Raw genomic sequence first — 27,830 nt, 5'->3', positions numbered from 1 at the left:
AAAGTAAAAAGAACCTGAGGACAATGAAGGATGAGTAACATTTCAACAGGTAAATATGGGAGAGAAATTAATAGCTTTGCAGAAAAGAAAACAGAATGAAAGGATGAAACACAGGGTTCAATAAGATCAGAGTGTTAGTTTTAACAATGCATGTAGGAAAAATCCTGTTGATGACAAATTTGGAAGAGGTTCTAAAAGTGTTTAAGCACTTTTCTCTTCCCTCCCCTTCCCTCTCCTATCCTTTCCCTTTACACTCTTTTCCTTTCCTTCCTCCTTCCTTCCTTATTCTTTTTGTGTCCTACTTCTCATTCTTTTCTTCCCTTTTCCCATCCTTCCTTCTTTTCCCTTCCTCCCTCCCTTCATTTCTTTTTCCTTTCTCTATTTCAAAATATGAACCATATCTTAGAAAACATGAGTGGTGATTGTGTATAGGAAAATTTTTACTAGAAGCCCCCAGTTAGTGTGGCACATTCTGGTCTTGAAACAACCCAGCCCTTACTGGGGAAGAAAGTTGTAGACAGGCCTATGCACTCTTGTGGGTTTCAGCAGAGCTCAGATTACACACTGGGTAAGGAATATTTGTATAGGGACAATATAAAAGCCATTAGTATTCTGACTTTCTAGCCTCAGCTCCAGGTGGAAAGGTAGACTCAAGAGATGGGAAAACAGATCTGGAGATATGGATCAAGCAGTACAGTGCCTGCTTTGCAAGCCTGAAGCCCTGAGTTCCAACTCAAATCTCATAAAAAAATTAAAAAAGAGATGGGAAAACAAAACCTACTTGGACTTCAGTAAATGTATAAAGCTCAGCACATTTCTTTATTTTTATTTTTTGGGGGGACTGGGGATGAAACCCAGGGCCTCATGCATGTTGGAAAGTTCTCTACCAATAAGCTATATCCCCAGCCTTCAGCATCCTTCTTGATACTTTCCTTCCTTAGTTCTTGGGATAGAAGATTTCTCTAGTTTTTCTAAAGTTTGATTAACCCTCTTTTTTGACTTACTTTTCTCTACAAAAACCTAAAATGCTGTGTCTCCCAATTATTTCTCTTTACTCTAATACTCCCTAGAGAAGTTCTTTTTCTATGCATCACTTAAGCATATTTTAAATACTAGTATGATACCAACTTACATACCCAGCTCCCATTTACTTTTCAACTATAGATCTATTCTTCAGCTGAAGTCAATGAATGCTCTACTAATATTTTCAGGTTCAAAATTTGTGATCTTTCCTATTTCACTCCACCAGTTAGCTTTCCTAGTAGCTACCTTTGATAATTGGACAGAACACTTATATTAGAAAACTTCTCACCAAATCACCAAATCCTATCAGTTTCCTTCCAGGATTTAAAAAACCCTCATTACTCCTTACACTCTCTGCCATTTTCTTAGTTTAAGCTTAAAATACAACTTGTCAGGCTGGGACCAGAACAGCTTCAATAAGATTACATTTGAAGAAAAAGCTGGAAAAGTTATTATGAGAGGTATGTACAAAGTACTATAATTTATAGAGAAAGAAACAATTAACATTAGTGTTATGTATGTTAGAGCTTTCATAGAGAATTTATATTTGAGTTCCCCTACTACAAAAATAAATTTATATTTGAATAGGGGAAATTTAAATACAGAAGGGAGAAAAGGATATCAGAGAAAAAGAATTTTTATAAACAGCAAAGAAAGACCAGACCATGGTTGAACAATGTTGTTGGAGATGAAGCTTTAAAGATAAGTTGGGTTGGGTCCACATTGTGAAATGTGTTATGTGCTAGGCTAAGGAGGTTACATTGAATTTTGTAGGGCAAAAGGAGGGTGTGATGGTTAATCTTGTTTGTCAACTTAATTGTGTGGGGTAAGAGGTGCTTAGGAGATCAGTAAAGCACACTTCTGGGTGTGTCTGTGACAGTATTTCTAGAGATGATTGGTATGTAAGACAACCCTAAATGTGATTGGTATATTTCAATGGATGGGGGCCAGATGGAACAAAAGGATAAGGAGAAAGCCCACTAGCATGGGCTCATATACTGCTCTCTGTCTCTCTTCCTCCCTCTCTCCCTCTCTCTCTCCCCCTCCCTCTCTCCCTCCCTCTCTCCCTCTCTCTCTCTCTCCCTCCCTCTCTCTCTCTCTCCTTCCCTCTCTCTCTCTCTCTCTCCCTCCCTCTCTGCTTTCTGGCTGTCATCAGAAACATGGAGTCAAGAATTTGGCTCAGAAACATGGAGCCAACTGACCATGAACTGAAATCTCTGAAACCAGGAGCCAAAATAAATCCCTCCACAATAATAGTGGAGCACTCCAATACTCCACTTTTACCAATAAATAAGTCATTGAGACAAAAAAAAATTAAAAACTTCAGAATTAAATGATACTATAGACAAAATGAACTTAAAGACTTCTACAGAATATTAAATCCAGTAGCTGCACAATATACATTCTTCTCAGGAGGCCACAGAATCGTCTCCAAAATAGATATTTTAGGACATAAAGCAAGAAAACTGAAACAAGCTCCTGTATTCTATTAAGACTACAATGGAATAAAACTAGAAATCAACTGCAAAAGAAACCACAGAAAATATTCAAACACATGGAGACAGAACAATACATTATAGTAGGTCATTGAAAAAATAAGGGGAGAATCAAAAAATTCCTAGAATCTAATAAAAATGAAAATAAAACTTACCAGGTCATCTGCAAAGGTTGTGGTAAGGAGGAAAGTTTATAGCTATGAATGCCTACATCAAAACAAAACAGAGAGATCTCAAATAAATAACCTAATTATGCACCTCAAGATCCTAGAAAATTAAGAACAAGCCAACCCCAAATTTAATAGGTAGAAATAATAAAGGTCAAGGCAGAATTTAATAAAATGGAGACTAAAAAATACAAAAAAAATCAATGAAACAGAAAGCTGGTTATTTTATAAGATAAGTAAGATTGATAAACCTTTAGCCAAACTAACCAAAAAAAGGGATAAAACCAAAACTAATAAAATTAGCAATGAAAAAAGGGATATCATAACAAATACCAATGAAATCCAGAGGAATATTGGGAAATACTTTGAAAACTTATATTCTAATAAAATGGAAAACCCAGAAGAAATGGGTAAATTTCTAGCGCGTATGACCTACCAAAATCAAATCAAGATGATATAAACCACTCAAACAGATGTATAAAGCAGTAAGATTGAAACAATGAAAGAATGTCCTAACAAAGAAGAGCCCAGGACCAGATGGATTCACAGCCGAAGTCTACCAAACCTTTAAAGAACTAACACCAATTCTCCTTAAATTATTCCATAAAATCAAAAGGGAATACTACAAAACTCATTCTATAAGCCAGCATTACCCTCAATACATGCAAAAATTCTCAATAAAATATTTAAAAGCTGAATTCAACAACACATTACCATTCCTGGGCATGCAGAAGGAAATCCTGGCAAAGAAAGGACCAACAGGGAAAGAGCTTCAAATCCTCAATTTTGTACCAGTTCTGGCTGGTCTCTAAAGCATTCACGCACAGAACAGACTTCAAGCATAGCAGCCTGGTTAAGGAAATGAACTAAATTTGAGCTACCACCAACTATAGGGAAGCCAGAGCTTGTCATTCAAATTTAATAACTTGGGAGTTATAGACAAGTTAACTGGTTGCTTAAAAATGTGTCCAGAGAAACATATCAGAATCTAGGCTTTCTGCAATATTTTATTCACAATGTGCAGAACACAATCTAAATTATTCAGTATATGAAGAGACTAAAATGCAACCCATTCTCAAAAGAAAATAAAAGAAAACCAAAGAAGACTGACACAGAGATGATACAGAATATTGGAATGAGCAGACAAGTATTTTAAGGCAGCTATTGTAAGGATGCTCAAGAATGTAAGGGAAAATGTGCTTATAATGAATAAAAAGATAGGAAATCTTGGAAAGGAAACAAATTACATAAACTAAAGGGAATTTCTAGAACTAAAATAAACAGTAATAAGAGGTCATTGTAGGGTTTAAATGAATGATCACAGAAGAGCTAGTGAGCTGAAATACGTATCAAGAGAAAAAACCCAATTAAAGAAAAAAAATTTTAAAAATCAACGAAGCCTTAAAAATATATGAGACAATGTTGGAATGTTTAAAATATGTATAAATGGAGTTCCAAAAGGAGAGGAATGAAGAAAAATGAGGGTGAAAAAATGTTTGACGAAATAAAGCACTCTGAGGAAAATGACATTACACATGGGGAAAACTATTGTTTTCTCATCAGCAACAAGAGGACAGGAAATAGTGGAACGATATCTTTAAAGTACCCAATGGGGAGGAGATGTCAACCCAGAATTATATACTCAGCAAAAAATTCAAGAAGGAAAAAAATATATTTTCAGATAAAACTATGATAATTTCAAGAAGTCCTGGACTGTAACAGATGTTACGTTTTCATTTTGAAAATAATTATACTGTAATACAACTTGGGTCTTCACAAAATAAGATTATAAGAAATTATGATCTGGCTAAAAATGATTTTTTTGGAATTCATTTAAAGTGTAGATGCTGTGCTCGCTTTGGCATCCCATACACTAAAATTGGATACAGAGATTAGTACGGATGATATGCAAATTCGTGAAGAGTTCCATATTTTTAGGAAGTTAAGGTGAATATGGTTGATGTACCTCCTATACAAGAATGAATACAAAATTTTTAAACCTGTTGAAACCACCCTAAGAGTCTGAAGTAGAAAGGAGAAAAATAGAGGGATGAATCAATTCAGGTTATAATATATATATATGGTAAATAAAAATACAAATAAAAAAATATATATGGTAAATAAAAATGTTTTGTTTCAAAACAGAGAACAGGAAGACAAAACAGTCCTGTCTGGGTGAGGGGTACCAGTGGGAAGCGGGGAGGATATAAGAAAAGGGTGCAGAAAGGCAAATATGGTGGAAAAATTATGTATTCATGTAGGTAAATGGAAAAATGAGACCTGTTAAAATTATTCCAGGAATGGGGCGAGGAGAAATAAGGAAGGGGCTAATTCAACTATGACATATTATAAGAAATTTTGCAAATGTCACAATGTACCACCAGCACAATAAAAATAAATGACAAAACAAAAAACAACAAAAAAGTAGATGCTATTCAAAGCAAATTATTACATTACCTTGTGAAGTTTATAATACACACTATATTAACACATATGGGTGGGAAGACAGCATAAACAGGTCTATATGGTTGTATGGTTTCTATATTTTATGCAAAGTGGTACAATATTAATAGGCTATGTACATTTTTATATCCTGGTTGGGGTATGGTTTGCACAGATGTATGTATTTGTAAACATTCATTGGTTTTTGTGTTTCCTTGAAACTTTACTTCAAAAAAACTTTTAAAAATTGACCTCTAATTAATAATATGCAAGTCTAAGTGTTTAGGAAGTGTACTGATGTTTGAAACTTATTTTGACATATAACAACTATTAAGATGGGTTGAATGACAGAGGAATGGATAAATATGTGGTAAAGTAAAATTTTAATTGTGGAATCTAGGGGTGGCTTTCTCTGCAAAATATTTCTGTCCTTCTATATGTTTGAAAGTTTCCATGAGAAAATATTGGAAAACGGATACTATCAATCCACATTTAAATGTGGTAAAGTGGAAAAAATGAAGAACAAAAAAGGAAAAGAGATTGGGAAAAGAGAAAGAACCGGATGTTAATGACAGATAAAGAAATAAACCCAAATAAGTAAAGATAGAAGGGCAGACAGAGGGAGAGGTCGATGTACCATTCACTGGAAAACAGGAATAAAGAATAATTATTTTCATGGAACTCAAAATTATGCATGTGTAAAATTACTTAAGATACTTGCCTCTGAATCCAGAAATTATTTCCTACTAGTTTAAAAGTCCCTCTGACATTAACAAATTATTTGATCAGCTTATCAAATAAATTTTTTGTCCTTGAAAAATGTGGAACACACCATTACTATTATAATATTAGCAACTTCTATTGATTTAGGGTTACATCTGGAAGTAAGCCAGGATTCTACACCTCTACTAAGAAGTTTCTGCCCCAAATCCCTTTGCCTATGCTAGCACCTATATTCACTACATACTGTATCATTTCAGATCTTTTGCTTTTTACTTAGAAGTAATTTTGACTTGCCATATAACAACATTGTTCTTAATCAGTTTAATGCTGTTCACTTTCATTATTAAATAAGTGTTATTAAGATATACTTAATACATTTGCTCTCTAGTAAGTAGTATTTTTCCTCTCACTACCTAGTCATGTAACATCTGTGAATGTGGAACTCATGCCCAGGCATAAGTTCTAGTACTTAGCAGAGTGTACACATGGAATACCCTGAATAAATATTTCTTGATTGAATGAATAAAGACTATATACTATCATTTACAGTAGGCTTTTCTCAAAGGATTCTGAACAGATATCATCAAGATTAAGTTAAGTTTGACAAATTCAAATCAAGCAAAGATTACCAGACTTCTAATAATATTTTATTCTGTTTATAGGTATAACTCTTAATTTGGGCACATTTTAAAATTCTAAATATTTAAAAGAATTATTGAAAATTGACTCAGAAGTTTTCAAAATGAAAAATCAAATGATAAATTTATATTATACAAATAAGTGGCAGTTTTGCATAGTCATATAGTAACAAATCAACACTTCAAAGTTCAAAGAAAGGGAAAGTGGTATTGGCTTCTGTCAGAAGTCAGATCCAACTTTACAAAGACAACAATATTCTAAGATCAGAAACAAATAAATTTCAGAACTCAGTTTGAGAGAAAAGGAAAAACTTTAGTTAAAATCTTTACAATAAAATAATTATGATTATAAATTTCTTTAGTTAAATATGTATACATTACACATGTATTTTAAAAAGAATGGAAATGGTTAAAGATTTTCAGGCAAATCTAATGCACAAATACACCATCTTATAGAATACAATGTGTGTCAGTTTAACATTCTTTAACAGCTGTGTTAAATAATGGCTCTGCTTTGTGCAAAACATGATAAAGCAAAATTAAGAAAAATTCTGCAAAATTATTAAGTTCCTAAAGGAAATTATTTTAAAAAGGAAACAGGGAAATAAAAAGAGGCTGTATACTCAAGCTTGATTGTATACAGAGGCTAGAATGACCAGCACTGATGTAACTCCCAGATCTGCTTAACAAGTCTGTGGGCAGCTTCAGTCGGATGTAAAAAGTTGAAGTCCTAGGAATTGTGCTTTTATGCAGCCACATGGCCAATAAGGTAGATGTTGTCATATAGGTGCCCTACAAAATCTTCACTAATGTTTTGAGCAGCACGACGGGTATTTCGAATAAATTCTCTTTTTGACATTTTATTCTTCACATGAGGGCTAGTGAGGTCAATGGAAAGTAGAATCAAAGAGTAGCACAGTACATAGACAGCATCTGGAAGGCAAAAGAAATACTTTGAATTATTAGCTGGTTAAAACAGTATTATACAAAGCAAACTGTTAATTTCAAGAGATGAAGATTAGCTCATAACTAAACATAGGGTGACCAACCAAATCCAGTTTGCCTACTCTTTTTCTAGTTTAGCACTGAAAGTTCTGTGTCCTGGAAAAGTCCTCAGTACTGGGCAAATGAGACAGTTATATACAGTCTGAATGCCAATTCAGTCTGCACTTTGTTCGATTTTCTTCATGTAAGTTCAGGGCTATACTTGATCTTAATATAATAAAATTAACAAATATCATGATTCCTGCTACTATTATCATGTTTGTATTTCAGAATCCTGCAGTCTTTTCTTTTTGGGATTTTTAAAAATAAATTTATTTTGGAATAGTTTAGGTTTACAGAAAGAATATGAAAATAGTACAGAAAATTCCACGCCTGGGTTCCCCTGCGATTAACATCTTACCTTAGAATGGCACATTTGTCAAAATTAGCCATTACTGATACATTATTATTTATTCACATTTCTTTAGTGCTTAACTAATGGCCTTATTTTGTTCTAGGATCCCATCCAGGACATACATTACATTTAGACATTATGTCCCCTTAGGCTCCTCTTGGCTCTGATGAGAATCCTGCAGTCTTAAGGAGGCTAAGGTAAGCATAATGTTTTGTAAAACATGTTTAGAAAATTTAATGATAGGTAAATGTTTTCTAATCTCTGCTTAATAACACAAGCACAATAAATTTTTTGACATGAAGAGATAGGTAAAGCTGTATCAGATGAAAAAATGTATTAGACTCAAGGCTGTATCATATATATATTCAGTATACACATACACAACAAAAACTAGTTGCATTAATAACAAATTTTAGTGGAAAAATGTTTATGAAATGTGTGAATTATTAAAAGCTTTAAAAGCAATTTCTCAAGTTTTCAATTAAGCTAGTAAAAGTATCCAATACTCAAAGAATAATTTTAAAGAATTTATGTAATTAACTTTCTTGTTAGAACAGCATATTTAGTATACATAAACAATAGCCGCTGGGCACTGGTGGTTTAGGCTTGTAATCCTAGCTACTCAGGAGGCAGAGATTAGGAGGATTATGGTTTTAAGCTAGTCTGGGCAAATAGTTCAGGAGCCTCTATCTTGAAAACACCCATCACAAAAAAAGGCTGGTGGAGTGGCTGAAAGTGTAGGCCCTGAGTTCAAACCCCAGTACCACAAGCAAACAAACAAACAAAAACAAAAGCTATGACAAACTAAAGATCCTTTTCAGTTCACATGAATGATATATTCCATATATATAGTCACTGCTATAACAGCGAAACAAATATTTGTAATTTGTGGAAGCATTTTTCCTCACAGTGAGAAAAATCTCATGTAAGATTGTTTTTACCTGGAGGTATTAGGGGAGTGGAAAGTAAGTAACATACTATATATTCTTACCAGGACTAAGGCCAAGTTCTCTCATTAAATCAGGATTACAGGCACAGAACCTATGTGAGAACTTTGTTATAAGAGTTTCAAGATACTCCCCACGCTCTTCAGGGGCATGGATATGACGAAAAAACTCTCTCAGTGCATTTGGCAAGAATTGATTTCTAAAATTATGCAGTGTTACAAGGTCATCCAAGACATCCCTCCTATAAAAAGAGAAAAAGGTACAACTTTAGTTAACTTTTCCCTATTAAAAAATAAGAAAAAATAATAATTTGTAACTTTGGGGGAATAAAAATACTTGATTATTGATAATTAGATTAGTAACTGGATCAGGGTCCAAGGCCAGCCTGGATAAAGTGAACAGGAGACTGTCTGAAAAAAAAAGTTAAAAAAAAATGCAAAAGGAATTGAGTGTTGGCTCAAGTACCCAAGGCCCTGAGTTGCATAGTTTTACAAGGTTGGGTGAAAAATAGGACATTTCCATAGATGTACATCTGGAAGTAAGTGTATTAATTTCTTTGACACAGATGAATTAGTACTTGCCACAATGTTTCTGAAGTTTTATTCAGTGTATGTGAAAAATCAAATAATAATTAAGGCAAATATATCTATGCTTTAAAAATATTTTTTAAAATTACATGACACAATTTTGAAAGATTTTATGAATAGGTTACAATAAAACAAAGTACAATGAAGAATTGTACTTATAAAATAAAGAAAATTTTGCCATATTAAGGGCTACTTAACCGGGCATGGAGGCTCACACTGTAATCCCAGCCTTCAGGAGGCTGATCTGGAGTTCCAGGCCAGCTGGGGCTACATAGTGAGCACTGTTGGAAGAGAAGTGAAAGGAAGGGAAGGAAAGGAATAAAATGAAGAAACAGCACTAGAATACTTAATTATGTAAGTAATGAAAATCTTCACCTACTATATCAAGTCACATCTCCAGAGGCAAGATTTATGTTGACTGCTAAAAATGCCTATATACAGTGTATTTTTTCAGGATTTGCTTTTCCTTTTTTCACAAAGTGTACTGTGAAGTTTTATCTTTACAAATAGATATGCTTCATTCTCTTTAATGGTTTCACAATATCCCATCTTATAGATGCAATAATTCTATTGATATATTTAGTTTATTTACAAGTAGACAAATATTTGTATATGTATGTTATACATAAATTTAATCAATAACATTCTAATATAGTCACACCTATTGAATTCAAATATGATTATAATCTTTAATCTTTACCAATTGTAGTTTGCAGAGATAGGCAAACTACAGCTAATGGGCAAAATCTGGCCTGCTGACTGCATTTATAAATAGTTGTATTGGAACACATCCACACTAATTTGTTTACAGATTGTATATGTCTGTTTTCAAAACAGAATGGCAGAGAATGCCAGCTGCAACAGAGATCATAGTATCAGCAAAGCCTAAATATTTACAGAAAGTTCTAGTTCTCTATAGAAAAATTGCCAATGTCTAGGTACCTAGCATTTAAAGACAAACAGAGCTAATGACATATCTTTACAAAAAAGACTTCTTTCAAAGACCAGTATGCTGAAGTGTAAAATAGTCAAAAACCCCTCCTATCTAGATAAGCTTCTGGATATCATTAATGTTTTCAGATCATGTTGAAAAATCCAGAAAAATAAATATTGAGAATTAAAATGAAAGGCATGCATTTTGAACTATATATTAGTATTAGATCTATGATTTTAAAGATAGCAGTTTAGGCGTGCCACATCAAAATGTACCAATAAGTTTATGTCTGTTAATAACTAGAAAAAAGGAGCTACAATCAAATCACAACAGCATACTAGCCATTATTTTTGTAAAACACACTATTGAATGTCACATTTTTCATAATTTTCAAACATGGGCATGATACTTCTCAATAGTAGCACTATAGAAAAATACATATACCTTTATATTCTTATACTTTCAGAATATTTATAATAGATCTTTATATGGACAATTGTAGAATTTAGAATTTTTAGTTATTCAAACACTTAGATTATGGGTTAATTATTAAGAAAAAGTTAGGGCTGCAGTTCCCAAGCAAAAATATCACATATGTTGGGCTACCATTTTGTGTGCACATGGGCTTTCTTTTTCCTTCTTTCTTTCTTTTTTTTTTTTTTGAGACATGGTTTCCCTAAGAGCTCAGGCAGACCTCCAACTAAAGATCTCCCTGCCTCAACCTCCCAAATGCTGGGATTACAGGGTAAACCATAACGCCAGACCTACTTTAGTTTCTTTTACTTTCATGATGACAACTTCTTCATCAGCAAGTTAAGGCTCACAAAAAATTATATCATACAGTAACAGCTTTCCTATCTTTACTCAATTTTGCAACCAGATGATTGCTAGACAGTATAATTTCAAAAACATTACTTAACTCATTTTTGATGAAAACAAACTTTTTTTTTTTACCTTTCATCAAGATAGATTCTCAGTTTTTTCCAATTTAGTGTTCTTGTGCAGAAGATAAACTTTGCTATTTCCTTTGGCGAATCATCTAGGATACCCTTGGACATAAAGTAGTTCACTCCCTAAGGCAGAAAGACAAGTCTACATAAATAATTAGTCTTTATTTATAAATCTGAACAATTAGGTAATAGCAGAACCATAGCTATAAATTCTTTCCAGCATTACTAGACTTTTAATTATAGCTTTATCATGCAAAATACAAGCTAGAACTTGAACTGAAACTATTATTTGTGGTTGATGGTTTACATGCAACGAAAAGTAGGAAATTCAAAGTTAATATTCCTAAATAAATCTTAATTTTCTGGCTCATGTCAGGTACACTGGCTATATAAAACTATGGTCTAATTTGGGAGAGGATGTGGAAGAAATCACATATACACTATAAAATAAGCCCTGTAACCAACACTTGCCCTGCTTACTAGAAAACATGACTTCTTTGAGCTCAGATACACATTGTAGTATACTTTTTTGAGGAAGCAACTTAAGAAAAAATAATATTCTTCAAATGAAAGACTAACAACTTTATTCTGGAAAGAAAAATAAATTATTTAACTTAAAGTAAAGGAGGATATGTTCGAGGCTGGTTCACGGATTTTACTACTTTGGCTTTACATATCACTACATCTCACAAGAATCTAGTTAAAGTACTCACTAAAACAAAGCATGATTAACACAAAAAATCCTCAGTGTTTTTCATAGGTTTTATCTTTGAATTTCCTTTTCTCTGCATGCAAAGTTTTCCAGAGAAGCATTACCCTTAAGTTTATATCTGCTTTAGATTTAAGTCAACAACAACAAAACATCAACAACAAAAAAATTAAATGCTGAAACCAGTACTTTCTCACATATATGGAGGTCACATTCAAACAAATGCCATAGGCAGATTTGAATGTGCAGTTATTGAAATAAAAGGCAGATGTGTTTATTTCAACTTGTAGTAATCCAGAAACATGCATTTCCATGAATGCTTATGTCTGGGCACTAGCACCACATGTGTAGTTGATTGGTAGAGAAAATGATGTAGTATATACATGCAACAAACTGCATTTACACATAAATTCCTTTAGCATTTCTTCACTTTACAAACACATAGTACTCAGAAAATGATGTAGGATATACATGCAACATATTGCATTTGCACATAAATTCCTTTAGCATTTCTTCACTTTACAAACACATAGTACTCAAAAATATTACACACATTACAATTTTAAAAGTTGGAAGAATTTCTATGTAAGACTCCTAAAGATAAAAACTTTCTCATAAAACTTTTACATTAAAAACTTAAAAAGCAACTTGGTACCGTGAGGTAATGCTTTTAAAAAGTTATAATTATCTGTAAGCTGTAATTCAAGGATAAGGCTTTTTATATGAAACTAATTTTATTAGTCATCAGAATAATATCTTAATAGCAATGTTAACAACTTTTCATATGAATTTTAATAGTACAAAGGCAATGCTAAGGCACTGACTTAAAAATATACATAAAGAAGAACAGAGTGTGATAACATGAAACCTTTCTGTCAACTCAATTGTATGCCATATTTCACTGAATCCTGGAAACAGGGCTAGAAATGTAATATGATCAAGACTGAAAGCCAAAAAAGTTGTTTAGAATGAGGCTTTCAGCAATCATCTGACAGGGCAGGCACTAGAGAAATTTTAATGCTTGTTTCATCCTTTCCTCCCTTGAATAATTGAGAGTTGACTGTATGTTTAATTGACCTGTTTAGCAAAAGTTGAGTCAAGTTTAGTTGTTTCCAAAATTCCACAGTGTAAAAGAATAGCAATATTGTGGAATTATCACCAGCATTTAATTTCAAATGAAGTGATATAAAGACAAAAGAATGCCATTAAGTATTATTAAATAAATTCTTTATTCATATTAAAATCACTACTTAATATATGTAAAATTAATTCTAATATACTTTTAAAATTAAGTAAAACAAACCCATTAATAAGATCTATTAAGTGGGATATAATTCTGTAATTATATGATATATACCTTTTTAATATTACTTGTTGCTACTTAGTTATGAAGTAACCTTGGTATTTGCCTCATTAAGAATCATAAAAATATGCTTCATAAAAATATATTGTTGAATGTGTCCTTTTTTTTAATGGAATATGTTTTGAGATTTAGGATTAAAAGGCTAAAACCCAATCTTGACAACTGGGACAACAGCCTGACATAAGCCAACTTTGTTGGTTTTATAAGGAAAGAAGGCATCAGCTTCAAGCCTGAGATTTCTCCAAGGAGAAAGATTACTTTAGAAGGGCCATGAAAGATCATAATTATCTCTAATAAGCAAGCTGGCAATCACTATATAACAATAAAATACAAAAATATACAATAACAGTAGGTTTGTTGAAGGCTGTACTTTTGTTCAATAAATGGCTCAAATATTTCTAGTTTGTAATAGAAGAGTGGCAGACATCTCTAGGAAGCTGCTCTACCACTTGAGCCACACATCCAGCTAGAGAGACCTCAGACCACATAGCACACTAGTGATTAGTAAGGACTAAACTTAAAGCAGTGTGTGCACGCAAGTGCACACATATGTGCATGCATACATTGTATATGTTCTCTTACAAGAAAAGGAAATCATGAGCATTGGTAAGTCTATATCAATATACAGTTTCCAGTAAAAGGAAGGTTGCAGTTCAGCATACTACATGTGATTAAACTATTCACTATAAAATCGTACAATATGGTTTTTTTGCAGGCCCATTAGTTTATTAATAAAAACTATTACTGATCCCTTGCTGAAATAATATGTCATTTCACCTCACCAACCACAGAAGGTGTCTCTTCTATTTGGTAGACCAAAATTATTATCAAAATCTAGATTACCAAGTCAAATTAGTTTTGCTTTCTGGTTCTTAGGGCCATGTTATGGTCTTTTCTGCTTACTGAGACATTTTTATCTTTACTGCCAAAGCATGAGCCCTCCCACAAAGGAGAGAGGTGCTGGCAGCAAGGAGAAGGCCTAAAGGCTGCAGATCAGGGAGTTGGCCAAGGGCCAATTAGTGCACAATGCACTTGCTCTTAAAGAAAAGACTACCATCAATCCTAGCTACATATGAGGCAGACATCAGGAGGATCGTGATTCCTTCCAATCCAGTCCAGACAAATAGTTCAAGATCTGATCTCAAAAATACCCAGTACTGCACCCTCACCCCCAAAATTAAAAACTTTGCCATACTGGGGCTTGAACTTGGTGCTTCATGCTAGGCAGGCATTCTAACACTTGAATCTCAACTCCAGCCACAATTTGAAAGTCATATTTTGTGACTTTGCATATTGACAAACTGGAACTTATCTGAATACAGGAAATTAGGACCTAGAGAGATTGTTGAAGGGTGTAAGATTCATGTTATATAATGAAAAGTTGTGGGATATGAGTATTAAACCGAAGAAGAAAATATTTAGAAGAGAAGACTGATTGGAAGGCATTTGAAAGGCTGTGCAGGGAAGATAAAGTAGACATTGTGTAGCTTTAGAAAAGATCCTAAGTTCTTTGCTTGCTCATGTACCTTCTGAGGATGATGAGAGCTCTGTGGAACTTGTTTCCAAAATAATTTATGCATACGGCATTTCAGTTCTTAGTTTTTGTATACATTTTTAAAAGAGAATTAAATTCCTAAGACCTGCAGGTTAGGAGTCCATATTCCAAATGAGTATAGGACAACAGTCATTGTCTATTACAAGTGGAAGGTGAGAGTCATGAAAGAAAGGACATGATTGTAACGGTAGCCGAGATGTTCAAAGGCCAATAGTTCTCATTTACTTGATTCTTCTTTTTTTCATATTCAAAATGAACTTAGGCGGCAAACTTAAATAGCGTTTGACTGTTTATATAAATTTTAATTCCTTTATGCAAATTGCATTCTGCTCCAACTTTTATTTAAGTGACTGCAGTCAGAATGTAGCTCTTTTTTTTTCATTTGGGGAGAAGTCAAAGACATTTTCATAAGAAAACTATGTGATGAATCATGATGGTTTCCATCATTTAGTGGGCTGGCTCCAAAACAAAGATAAGCTCTCATCATCTGAGAGAAAACTATTGGCCAACACAGATGACACTGAAAAATACTTCTAAAGGAATGTTTGAATATTTATCACTGATTGAAACAGTGTGAAATGATTGCTTTCAAGTGTTTTTCTTTTTTTTTCATTTTTTAATAATTTTGGTCTTAGAAATGCTGAAACTGAGATTATGATAGAACTAGAGAGGCACAGTAGGCAGCTGGCAACCAAAAGGACACGGAGAAAGAAGTGAGATTTGGGTCTTGATGTGAACACAAACAAATTTACTCAACTTTTCTGATCAATAAAATCTTAGCCAGACCTATTGTGGAGGTATTAAAGTGTCTAGTAAAAGAAACATGCTATTTTTTTCATTTAGATAGTTCAAGGAGACTAAAATTAGAAAAGAGGGCATTGGATGTAGTGACTGGGAGAAAAGAAATCTTCTCACAGATTGGAGGCGCAAATCCAAGTAGAACATTAAGGGATAAGCCCCAAGGTAAGCAAACTGAGTATGCAGACCACTCACTTGAAAAACTATTAGTACCACAAGGGGAAGATAGATGGTAAAATTAATGGGGAAAAAGAGAAAATGAATGCTTTTCAGGATACTTTTGACCCATGCATGTCAGAGGATGAAAGAAAATAAGTCAGAAGAGAAAGGAAAAGACTGATGAGCAGGAAAAAGATTTTGTTCCAGAAGCATGAAAGAAGATGAAAGGGAGCAGGGGAAAGTGAAAATATAGTTGGAGTTCTTAAGGACTTCCAAGCCTGGTGGATAGGCTAATAGCACTGGTCAGGAATAAGTATATTAAGAATATGAAAAGCAGAAAACAAAGCCTATGATGGTTTCCTTTTTAGGGAGGACATCTTAGGAAAACTGGAAAAGAGGGGTTGATTTGGAGTTTTGGGCAAAGCTAATGAAGATTCTTATTAGCAATGGCACGGAGTTTAACTGGGAACCCACTAAGAATAAAGTAAAGGAGTGTCAAGCAGCTATAAGAACCGAGGTGAAATCAAAGTGAATTAATCACATCTCATGTCAAGATTCAGCAAAATTTACCATGTATAAGTTCATAGCCAGTAAATACATATTTGGAAACACTGAATTCTAGAAAACTAGGCATATAAAGACAAATGAAAAAGTACCGACTATGTTACTGAATGTACTACTTGTTAGTAAAGACACCTGATAGGAATACTGTGTAAAACCTAGTACAATAAAAGAAATCATAAATATAACAAAATTGCCATATACTAGGGAATATCCCTATGTTGTTTACCTAAAGAACAGTTTAGTAAAGAAGTTTAGAAAACACATTGATTTATCTAGATTTATTCAAAGTTGTCTTTTCTACCCTGATAACAAACCTGGTTTTAGAACACTATATAATAGAAAACTGGACACTGCATTTGATTCTATTTTTAAAAGATCATCTTGAAGACTTTAAAAATAATCTCTCAAATTTTTCAATATATATTTATAGAACACAATAGCTTAGTCTAGATTTCTAACTTTTCTTTCAATATGAGAACTGACATATTAGTTTGCATGTATATATTTTAAACAGTGTTTTAACTGAAATGATAACATTTTCACAGAAAAGTAATATAAAAATTAAGAGATAAAGTGTGGTAAAAATTTTTACTTTCTGGATAGTAACAACTGATTAGCACATCAGAAGACAGCCCTATGCAGATCAGATGAGAATATTTCCATTGTCCTGTTTAAAAACAAGTAGCAACAGTTAAGGTGACTGCTTAAATACTATTTCCTCTTTTCTACATGATTATACAATGGCTAAGATAAATGTAAAATCTATTAACTTTACTGAGTCTAGTAGTTTTCACTTTCCCTATTTAGTCAGAGAACATGTGCTCTGCAGTTTAAGAAAATTTAAAAACCCACACAGGGCTTGGGATGTAGCTCGGTAGTAAGCCCTTGGCATGCACGAGGCCCTGGGTTCAATGCCATGCACAGCAAAAATCAAAAGCAAAACCTCACAGAAATTGAATAGTTGAGAATAACTTATCTGAGGATATTTACTTGCAAATTCAAAAATCAGCACCTTGCTTTTGTAACTTCAGTGAAATAACTGCAGATTTATTAATGAGAGAATTTAATTTTTTTTTGGTGGCAAAGGGTTTGAACTCAGGGCCTAATGCTTTGGTAGGCAGACACTCTACCACTTGAACCACACTATGTTTTTATCTTGTCATTTAGTGACCTTTACCAATCAGAAATGTCACACATTGTTTTTAAAAGGAATTTGAATAGACCACTTAAAAATATAGCTCTTCAGAATATTTCCAGATGGCTCTTCAGAGGAGCTTCAGGCATAAAAATGGTTCTGAACAGTTGTCCTTTCCTAAAAAGAAATTTATAGCTGTCTGTATTAGTAAACAGTGGATGCAGGCAGAGGCTTTTCTATCTGATATCCTCCATCTGCCAAGGAAAAATCTTGTCCCAGTTACAAAAGATTGGGGGGCTGAAATCTGGCCCAGACAGAGCTTACCACAGTAGTCTTCTGAAGACTGCTACCTGGGAGACTACAGCTGATAACAGGAGAACCTTTGTTAGGTGCATTTTCCTTCCTCACCCTTCCATAATGAGTGTCACCATCTCCCTAACTCCAAGGGCCGATTTCCTTCTGTAGCTCAAAATGATGTTTAAGCTTCAACCATTTGGCACTCCAGTCTCATAATTGGTATATGGCTCACATTTTTTTGCACACTATAAATTTGTATGCTTTTTGACCCTGTTAATCTACTGCCAGTTTATTTTAGAGCCTAAAATTATCAAACTGTTAGTGGGAAAAGAGAAAATTTAAACTTTTGTATGCTTTTATTAATGATAATTTAAGCTGCCCATACATGTTATGATTATTATTCCTAATCTAGTTGCTTGATTCAAAGGCTAAAACATATTCCCACATTTAAAAAAATTCTCCTACATAGGAAGATTATTTTATGAGTAATATGTTTCCTTCTTAATGTTGTAGCCATAACTTAACTATCCACTTTGAAGGCTCTGTGATGTACAGAACTAAGAGAAGGGGGGTAGGGGAATAAAAACTGCAGAAAAATATGAAACAATAATTTTGATGTAAATTTGAAATCTGAACTACTGTCTACACTTGAATGGGAGGAATGGATGTTGTGGAAGAGTATCAATATCCTATAATCAACTCTCTTGATACAGTTACTAAAATGAGTCCAGCATCACAATTCATCTGGAGGGTAATGAAGAATCCAGTTTTTCAGAGTTGAATGTGGAATATAGAAATAAAGCAATTTAAATTGGTAAGGATTTTAGCTTCCCAGTACATTAAAGTGCAGGATGCTGAGAAATTACTAAGTAAAATCACATATATACTTGAAATTACTTTTAACTAGAAGATGCCAAAAGGAAATCTCACATAAAAGAGGGTTAATTAAAGGAAAATTTAAATATAAACTGAAAGGCTCTCCAACGGAGTCTAGGGAAAATGTAGAGGAGGTATAGAACAGATTTTTTCTGGGTTCTCTTTTTTCTTTTTTTAAGAGAAAGAAAGCACTGACATCAGCCAAATAATATGAACCTCATCATCTAAAATTTTAAACAAATAATTAAAAGCCCCTATTAATTAGTTCTAATAGCCTTAAACTGAAAATGAGCTAACTACTAGTCACCCCTAAAAACCCATTCTTGTGACTGGAGTGTATCAGTATGATAATAGATGGGAAATTTCAAATCATAAATGACTACTAAATTAAATATAGCAATCATTATTTTAATTATTACTGAAAAGATTGCTTTTAGCTGAGAAAAGATTCTTAGAAAAGCCTCCTTCTATCTCTAACCTGTGTCTACTGTGGAAAAATTAAGCATTCTAGCCAAAGTATGGAGATCAAACTCTATTAGGTTATGATTAATAACAATTCAAGCTAATGAGGAAGTGACATTTAAACACAGATGTTAGTTAACTTAGAATACCTGTTTCACAAAAATCATACAACTATAACATTTACAATGTGCATATATATATAAGTAGCAGATAAATGAAATTCTAATTTCATCTTATTACCTAGATTCTAATAAATACATTTATAAATATATTTTGACAACTCTGAAATAATTTTGAAATGCACAACTTTTTAAAAAAGCCTCAATAGTAGACAAGTAGAGAAGCAAGTTTGGATTTAAATATAGTTTCACTGTCCAAAAATGTGTAATGAAAGTATTTGTTCATACTATCATCATTTGAGTCAACATATCTTCTAATTTGAACTTAATTTTGGACCCCTAATCATAGGTCCTCAAAAAGATTAAATGAGGCAGTATTGAAACAAAATGTTACTATATGTGCAAAAGATTATTCATCACATTAGGAAATACAATTAAAAGCGAAGAGTATCATCAAAGTTTAGAGTTGGTGTTACCTATACATACTTCACAAAGGACCATTACTTAGGTTGCAAATGTTATCTATTAGAATCTAAGAGTTGCATAAAATCTCCAAGGCCTAGAGCAGCATCTGACCCCTCAAATTATAAGTTATTGTAGTTATATCTCCAGTATAAATATCTAGAGACATTTTGGTGCGCAGTTAGTAGCACTAAGCATTTAACACGCTTTATTTCATTTAATTGTCACGCAACTACCATGTTATAGGTACGGTTTATTGTCCCCACTTTACAGAAGAGGAAACCAAAGCACAGAGAGATTAAATAACTTGCCCCAAATAAAAATCACAGAACTAGTAAAAAGTAGAGATACTTAATATTTATTGAAGGAATGTTTGAACATATGTGTACAAATATTCCAGCTAACCTTTAAGAGAAGCTATAAACTTTTAAGGATTATATAATTCAACTAAGGGAAAATAACGTCCCCTTAAGTCTATGACCAAATATAAAGGACAGATAAAACCTTCAGGATACCTTGAAATGCCTCAAATTACAAATTCTTAAAGGTTGGAATCACTGGCCAAAATAATCAAAAGCAGCACATGCTCTGAAGACACATTTAACTGTAAGTGGCCAAAAGTGATTCAGAATCTTAAGATAGATCAGACAGAGGGCATCTCCAAAATTTTTATATGAAAGAAGCATTATATAATCTTATGGATAAATGTACACTGCAGTAAGTTAAAAATGCACTTAATGTAGTGTTGTCTTCATTCTCCCAAAATTCAAAGGCTGCAATCAACTTGATAGGTGCCTTATAATTGATTACATTGAAGAATTGAGGAAATATTATCTTTTAGATTTCTGATACCATATTCATATTTTGGAGTGAACCTATTGTGACATTGGGAGCAGCAACTGCAAAATTAAAAAAAGACATGTAGGAGAAACAGCTACCTTACACATTAAATATAGAAAGTGATATTAAGTTTCAAAGGTATCAAAGTGGTCAGATAGGGTATGATAAGGAAATAAAAGGAAAACAGACTTCTCGAAGTATATTTAAAATACCTAAATTAATATTACAAAATCTGAGTTTATTTATTGAAATTGGTAACAAAAGTCTAGTTCAAATGAAAAAATCTTGCTCATTGTAAGAGTAAATACATTGTCTAGTAAGACTTATAGAATTCATAAATTAGGCTGGCAGAGTGGCTCAAGCAGTAAGAGCATCTGCTTAGTAAGCGTGAGGCCCTGAGTTCAAACCTCAGTGCTAACAATAAATAAATAAATAAGTCAATATCTCTCATAGTATATTGAGGAGAATGGTTTGCTGGATTAATAAATTATGGAAAATTGTTTCTCTTGAAGTTTCTAAAAGTTTTACTTTGAATCCATAAACCTCCCTCCAACTCTCACATTGTAATGACTTTTGTAGACAAGGGAGGGGAGGGAAGCCAGACCACAGCATAGTTAGGGCCGGTGTAAACAGTAAAGTTGATCTAGTAGAAAGATCATGTTGATTTTTTAATCATAAAATCATCTCATGGATCAGATTATAAAGAGATACATACACATCTACACTTAAACCACATGACCTTCAAAAAAGTGAATGGCCTCCAGATTAGTATGCCTTGACTAGGTGTAACTAGTTTACTGAAAGTATTAATTTGTCTAGATAGAGCACAGCATTTTAAGTTTAGTGCTTGAGAAGCATAATTTTGTACTTTAACTTTAATGCTGATGAAAGGGCCAAGGCTTTGCCAATGAACATGAACTTTTTTTAGTTCTTTTGGCTAAAAACCTGTTACAGAGAGAGAAGTTAGTTAAGCTTCATTTGGTGAGGGTCTCCTCTCATTGTCAACTAGCTCCTTTTGCTCTGATTAAATTCTCATCAGCATATCTGGGGACAAATTCATTCACAAATTAGCAATGTTTAAAACATAATCTGTATTCAGGATTACATATCAACCTCAGTATTAATGACAATAATTACATCAGGATGGTTTAGGTATCCACTAACAGGAACCTTAATTTAAAATCAAGTAAAGGGGTAAATTTACCTTAAAATTAAACTATATAACAAGAAGTTCAAAACTATTAATGGATCCTGGGTTGTAAGGGCTCATGGATGGCATCTCAGACCCAATGTTTTCTTTCTAATCTGCTGTTGCCAGTATTGCTAATGCCTCTGGCTGCAGGTAGTCCTGTCAGTGTGTGATCATATCCCAATTCCCAGAGTTACTCATGGCACCTGGGCCTGTGCATGAGTCACAAATGGATTACAGGGATGCCATAGACAGCAAGGGGAATGGAATTAACATGATTAGCTTGGAATAATCTACATTCAATTCTTGAGGCTAAGAAAAAAGTCTTATTTCTAGACCTATAAAATTAAAATCTCAAAAGACAGCATTTCCTTAAATAAAAAGCATCTTAGTGGCCTGTTGGCCTTCACTAGAAAACAGAAGATACTAAGATTTAATAGAGTTAGTGTACAGAATGAGATAGCAAAGATTTAATGATGAATGGTCTATTAGTACCAAATTACTTGACATGGACATTTATATCACAGTATACAGGCTATTGCTTAAATTCAATATTGCCTCATGTTTATTTTCTAAATCAACAATTACCTTACAAATTAGACAACAATCAAGATACAGAATATAAAAAATATTTCAGTCTGTCAACACTCAACTCAACTCTCAGATTTTTTGATAATAAGTACTATCAGACTATAGAACAGAAACAAATAATTATAGACCCACACACTTCCATAATAGAGAAGATTATACATACAATTAAAAGACAAGCAATCATAGCTCATGACTGCCATAAGAGATTACATCAGATAGTTATAAATGGACCATAGGCTATTTCAATCATTTTAACATATTTATTTGTACAGAGTAACACTATGGAAAACCTATACTATTCAAAGTGTGTGTGTTCCCTGGAATGTTCCTTTACCAAAAAATGATATTACTATATCAAATAAACTTGGATAATGTTACATATTACATATCTCTATTAAATATTCACAATGTGCACCAATGTATTAAAACTTTTGAAAAGTTATGTTGCAGACAAGCCAACTAATCATAAACCTATCAGATTAAAATTTATTAGAATTGTAAATTTCTTTCTTACAATGTATTCCCAAAGAATACATTTGTGAAATACATCTCTATATATTCTGATACCAGTCAGGGTTTTCTAGGTTATTTTTAGTTACTGCTACTGTGCTATGAAGTAATGGTAATAATCACTTTGGAGGGAAAAGTCAGTAAGAGTCAATATAGTATTAATTCTATATAAACTCCTAAGGTCCTTTCTATAATCATATTAGTCAACTACCATAAGCTTCCTTTTTGTATTTTAGCTAGTTCAACAACAAAACAAATATGATACCTTAAACTAAATTATATATTGATTTCCATCTAAAGTGTATATATATGTCAGAATTAAAACATTTTTCATGATACATTCTATCCAGTACCAATTGTATGCATGTGGGTATTTCTGTATAAATATAAGAAAAATGTGCTTTCATGGTTAAAAAAAGACTTTTTACTGACCCCAATGAAGATATTAAAAAGAAAACATGTTTACAGAAATGAAAATAAGCCTAGACTACATTAAAGTTTAACCCTGTTAACTACCAGATTTTCAAATATTAACTTTAAAAATAACTGTCAAGAAATATCTTAATACAATACATAATGGAACACAAGAAATATAACTTACTGGTTGGTAAGTAAAATTACTGCATTATAACACTGCTAGCATAACAAAATTGACACACACAACTAGTTCATGCAGGGAAAATACAAGCTAATGTAAACAGATGGGTAACAGCACATTCCTTTACTAGAATTTGGTCCTTTGCCACAGAGTACACAGCTCATGCACAAGGTCAAGACACTGCATACAGCTGAGAGCACAATGTCATGCATAGAACAACAGCGTGCTAAATAACCGTACCACAAACTGTGCGGATGTTCTCCCCCACCCCATGAGCCACTGCCAGCAGTTGCTGTGGAGTTTGGTTACCCATATCGGTGACATGAACGGTGTCCTTTGGAGAATCTTGTTCCCTGTGGCTGTAAGTATTCTTATTTTTATAATATTTTAATGATGCTTGCTATGAAAATGTTAAGTACAAAACTAGAAATCATGGAAAAGTAAACTTTTTATAATACTGAACAATTATATACATTTATTTTAGCACCTGCAATAAACACCACTTACATTTGAACAAATCTTCAAAAAGTAATTTATGAATCCAGTTAAATGAACCCAAAATAACATGTCTGATGACAGTGCTCTAGTGAGTGGGGGGAAAACTCAATCTCTTTGATGTCTAGCACTCAAAAACCTTGGCAATAGTCATTCTAATGACCTGCCAAACATCTGACTCATATAGGTAAGTTCCATTATAAGAGCATCTTTTTTGGATAACTCTTTCATTTACATAATTTATTTTTGAAGACTTGACTTGGAAACAATTAGTCAAATTGACATTAATTATTTACTTTAGTAATAAAAGTATAGAATATAGCCATTAAAATGCTTCCCCTCATTTCCTTGGATATATTATGTATTTTGATGTGGGGTTTTTTTTTGTGCCTATTTATATTCTAACTGCTTTGTGGTAAAAATAGAATTTTATTTGCTGTAAGACAACATCTGCTAAATTACTGATATTCATAAATGCACGGAATGAGAATTCTGGAACCACAAGACACTTTGAGTGGTTCAGCTGTATATCTCTTAGCAGTACTATTTGGCCCTCTCAGAAAGGTGAATTCAATGCTTCAAGAGTATTCCAGGATATTTTAAAATTAGGCCAGGCAGTGAAGAAAAAGAAGCTATAGCCAACTCTCAATAACAATGGAAGGAAGGATGGATAATTAAAATCTGATGATCTAAAATATCAATTAATAATTTCAATTTCCTCTCTTAGCAAACATGTGAATTAAAAAATTTTAAAGTCCTGTCAGATTAAAAAAGGACTAGAATTTTGCCTCTGTTCTTTGTCTCCCTCCAAATGTTCTAAAAGGGTACTAACAAGAACTCCATAATCTGATATATATACCTGCAAAAATGAAAGTTATTTTTACATCTAGCTTTTCCAATTTAGGTATTTTTAAACTATCCTATAATCTAGCATATGGAAGCCTACATATTTTTTCACCTTTGCATAAAAAGGATGGCTTTATTATTTTTTTTAAAAATTGTTATTATTTTAGCAAGGTATGACTACTTACCATAATCAATATCAGCGATTACATTCACTTTTCTGACTTTGTAAATCTATGACTTAGTACTTACCAAGTTACATTTGTCTTTCAGTGAAACATTTGCAAGTCATATGAGTTAAAGATGATAGTTAGTATGACTTGATAAGTGGGGCACAGTAAGACTGGGGCATATAACAGCTGCCTCTCCTGATTGTTCCATATTCTAGAAAGCATTTCACTATTTTGTCTCAGTTTTCTACAGTAGTCACCATTCAACTGTCACAATAGACTGATGTAAAACATCTATCTGTTTGTAAAGCTCATCATATGAATTCTTTAATTAGCAATAAGTAGCATCTAATTCTAACAAAAAGAATTAAAAACAACAAAGTTTCTGAAACCATGCCATTCTCTGAATATGTAATTATAGGACAATCTCAGCAGTAATTGCAGCACATTTGCCACAGTGCAAGATAAAAAGTAACATGCTTATGTTGTGATTTGAGTACAAGAAAGATAACTGGGATTTGACCAAAATTGGAGTAAAAACAAGTGCACTTCATAAGAAAATCTATCAGAAAAAATTCAACGAAGGGATAGGTAAATAATACTAATATAATCATAAGTAACTGATCATACTTAGTAATAATAAGTAACCTAATTTTATAATAGATAAGTTAGTCACTTTTGCCTTTTTAAGGAATGATCACTGGGGTCTAAAAAGTGCTATTATATTATATTAATTTCGAATGCATAATTTGAACTTTAAGTTTTAGTAAATCATTTACTTTCATAAAGAGTATCAGTTATCTACTCATTTCTTTAAACAGCAGTGAGAGGAAAGATAACAAATATCTAAATTTCAGTATTATATCAGGCCTTAAAATATATACTTTGGGAACAGGAGAGTTGCTCCAGGATACAGCACTTGCCTAGCAAGTGCAAAGGCTCTTAGTTCAAACCCCAGTACCAAAAAAACAAAAAAAAAGAAAGGCAAAATATATATACTTTGTTATATTTGTAAGGATTAAGACTCAAATGGTAACATATATGTATAAAAGTAAAACTTTACAAGGGCATTTCAGTTGACTTTTTATATATGCACAAGAAAAATTTAACAAAGAAACCACATGTATTAAAATGAAAAACTATTTAAAATTTTGTTGTCACTGGTATTATTATGCACATTTATAAAATCAGCATTTCTATTCAAGATTTACATTGGAGAAACATTTCCCTAATTAGCCAAAAGTTAAGATAATTTTACACAATATTAGGCTGAATGATTTAAATAATCCCTGATACTTTTTGTAAGATGAAAAACTTGGTTTTTAAAATTTAAATAAATTTAAATAATTCTGCAAGTTAAATTTTTACACAGAAAATAATGTACCCAGAAATAATACTTCTGAGTGTCATAAAATTTCCACTTTGGCTTCAGGAGTAAGTCTACAAGTCATTTAAACATTTCTGAAGTTCTGAACATTTCCAGGATACTTAAAATGGCAATAGGAAAATATCAAAAGATCATATTTTGGTTATTCTCACATAGTAAGTGTTTTTATGCCAACACAGAATTATATTCTTACAGGCATCATTTAACAATTAAATGTTGGAAATTAGAATGGTGTTCTCTGTGATTACCTCTTTAAAATTACATCAGTATTAAACAGAAACAATAAACAAAAAGAAAATGCTGCTGAAAAAATTTGATGAACAAAATTTGTTCTCCACTAATGTATTCCTTAGTCAGACCAGTAGAGGACTTCTATCTAAAGTGAGCAGATAGATAGGTAAGAATGTGACATGAAAAGAAAAAGAAAAATGACTATGTCATAGAAAAATAACTTAAAATACTGGGTTCTCAATGACTGAAAAGGTGTGTTCAATGACTTGTTATTTTATAGGCAAATTTATTAAATTAGAATACTGCAGCAAAATAGCAATAAAGTTCAACTTATATAAATATTCACATTCTTTACCTACCTCATCTGGGTTGGCATTAAAGGTGAGGCTGCCTTCATCCAGCTGCATATACAATTTTCTAAAAGAAAATCCTAGAGGTGGGTTCCTATTGTATATGGAACAGTGACCCCAAGTGGATTTGCATAAACTGTAAAAATAAGAGAAAATGAGACAAAAAGTTACTGTATTTAACTTAAGCTAAGCATGCATATACATGATAGAACAGTAACATTAAATGACATAAAATTATGTTTTACAGATGTACATTTTGCTTACTAGACTATGACAGATACCTCAACTTTAGCAATTTTGATAGCACCTAAAAGTCTGAGTTATAAAGATTAATAATGCTCATGAATGCTAACTAAAATTAAACATAAGCTATCAATAATAATAGAAATATAAGCTGACAGTTACTAAGTGATTACTAGATGTCAGGCACTATAGTAAGATTTTATTTTTTGGCAGTACTGGGGTTTGAACTCAGGGCCTCACTGCTTGCTAGGCAGTCACTCTGCCACTTGAGCCACTCTACCAGCCCATTTTTTGTGTTGGCAATTTTCAATATAGAGTTTTGCAAACTATTTTCCTGGGCTGACCTCAAACTGTATTCCTACTGATCTGTGCCTTCCACTATAGGCATGAGCCACCAGTGCCCAGCCTATTTTAAATATTTTAATTTTATCAACTTGCTCAATCCTCAACAATCTTCTGATATTGATGCAACATATAAGAAGAAACACAGAGACAAAAAGTTGCCAAAGTCACACAACTTTGAATTTGAATCCAATGAATCTTACTCTAGAGTTTGCAGTCTTAATCAAGAAGCTAAA

At 32.8% G+C, this 27,830-nt stretch overlaps 1 protein-coding gene across 4 annotated transcripts in view; it reads right to left on the bottom strand.

The window, feature by feature from the left end:
* Positions 1–6,476: 6,476 nt before the first annotated feature.
* Positions 6,477–27,830, bottom strand: part of Fbxo8 (F-box protein 8) — a 43,311-nt gene continuing 21,957 nt past the window's right edge. For 3 of the 4 annotated variants that reach the window (XM_074054969.1, XM_074054971.1, XM_074054970.1), the window contains 4 exons: positions 27,019–27,145; positions 11,311–11,429; positions 8,880–9,076; positions 6,477–7,422 (listed from right to left, as the gene is read on the bottom strand). In XM_074054969.1, coding sequence (XP_073911070.1) covers positions 7,235–7,422; positions 8,880–9,076; positions 11,311–11,429; positions 27,019–27,145 — 631 coding nt within the window. In that variant the 3' untranslated portion in view covers positions 6,477–7,234. Of the gene's footprint in view, positions 7,423–8,879; positions 9,077–11,310; positions 11,430–23,773; positions 25,983–27,018; positions 27,146–27,830 lie in introns of those variants that run through there. The other variant, XM_020159179.2, reaches the window with a different exon arrangement.

This window comes from Castor canadensis, chromosome 14 (genome assembly GCF_047511655.1).
Source record: "Castor canadensis chromosome 14, mCasCan1.hap1v2, whole genome shotgun sequence".
NCBI classification, from domain to species: Eukaryota; Metazoa; Chordata; class Mammalia; order Rodentia; family Castoridae; genus Castor; species Castor canadensis.
This window is presented reverse-complemented; position numbering and strand designations above follow the sequence as displayed.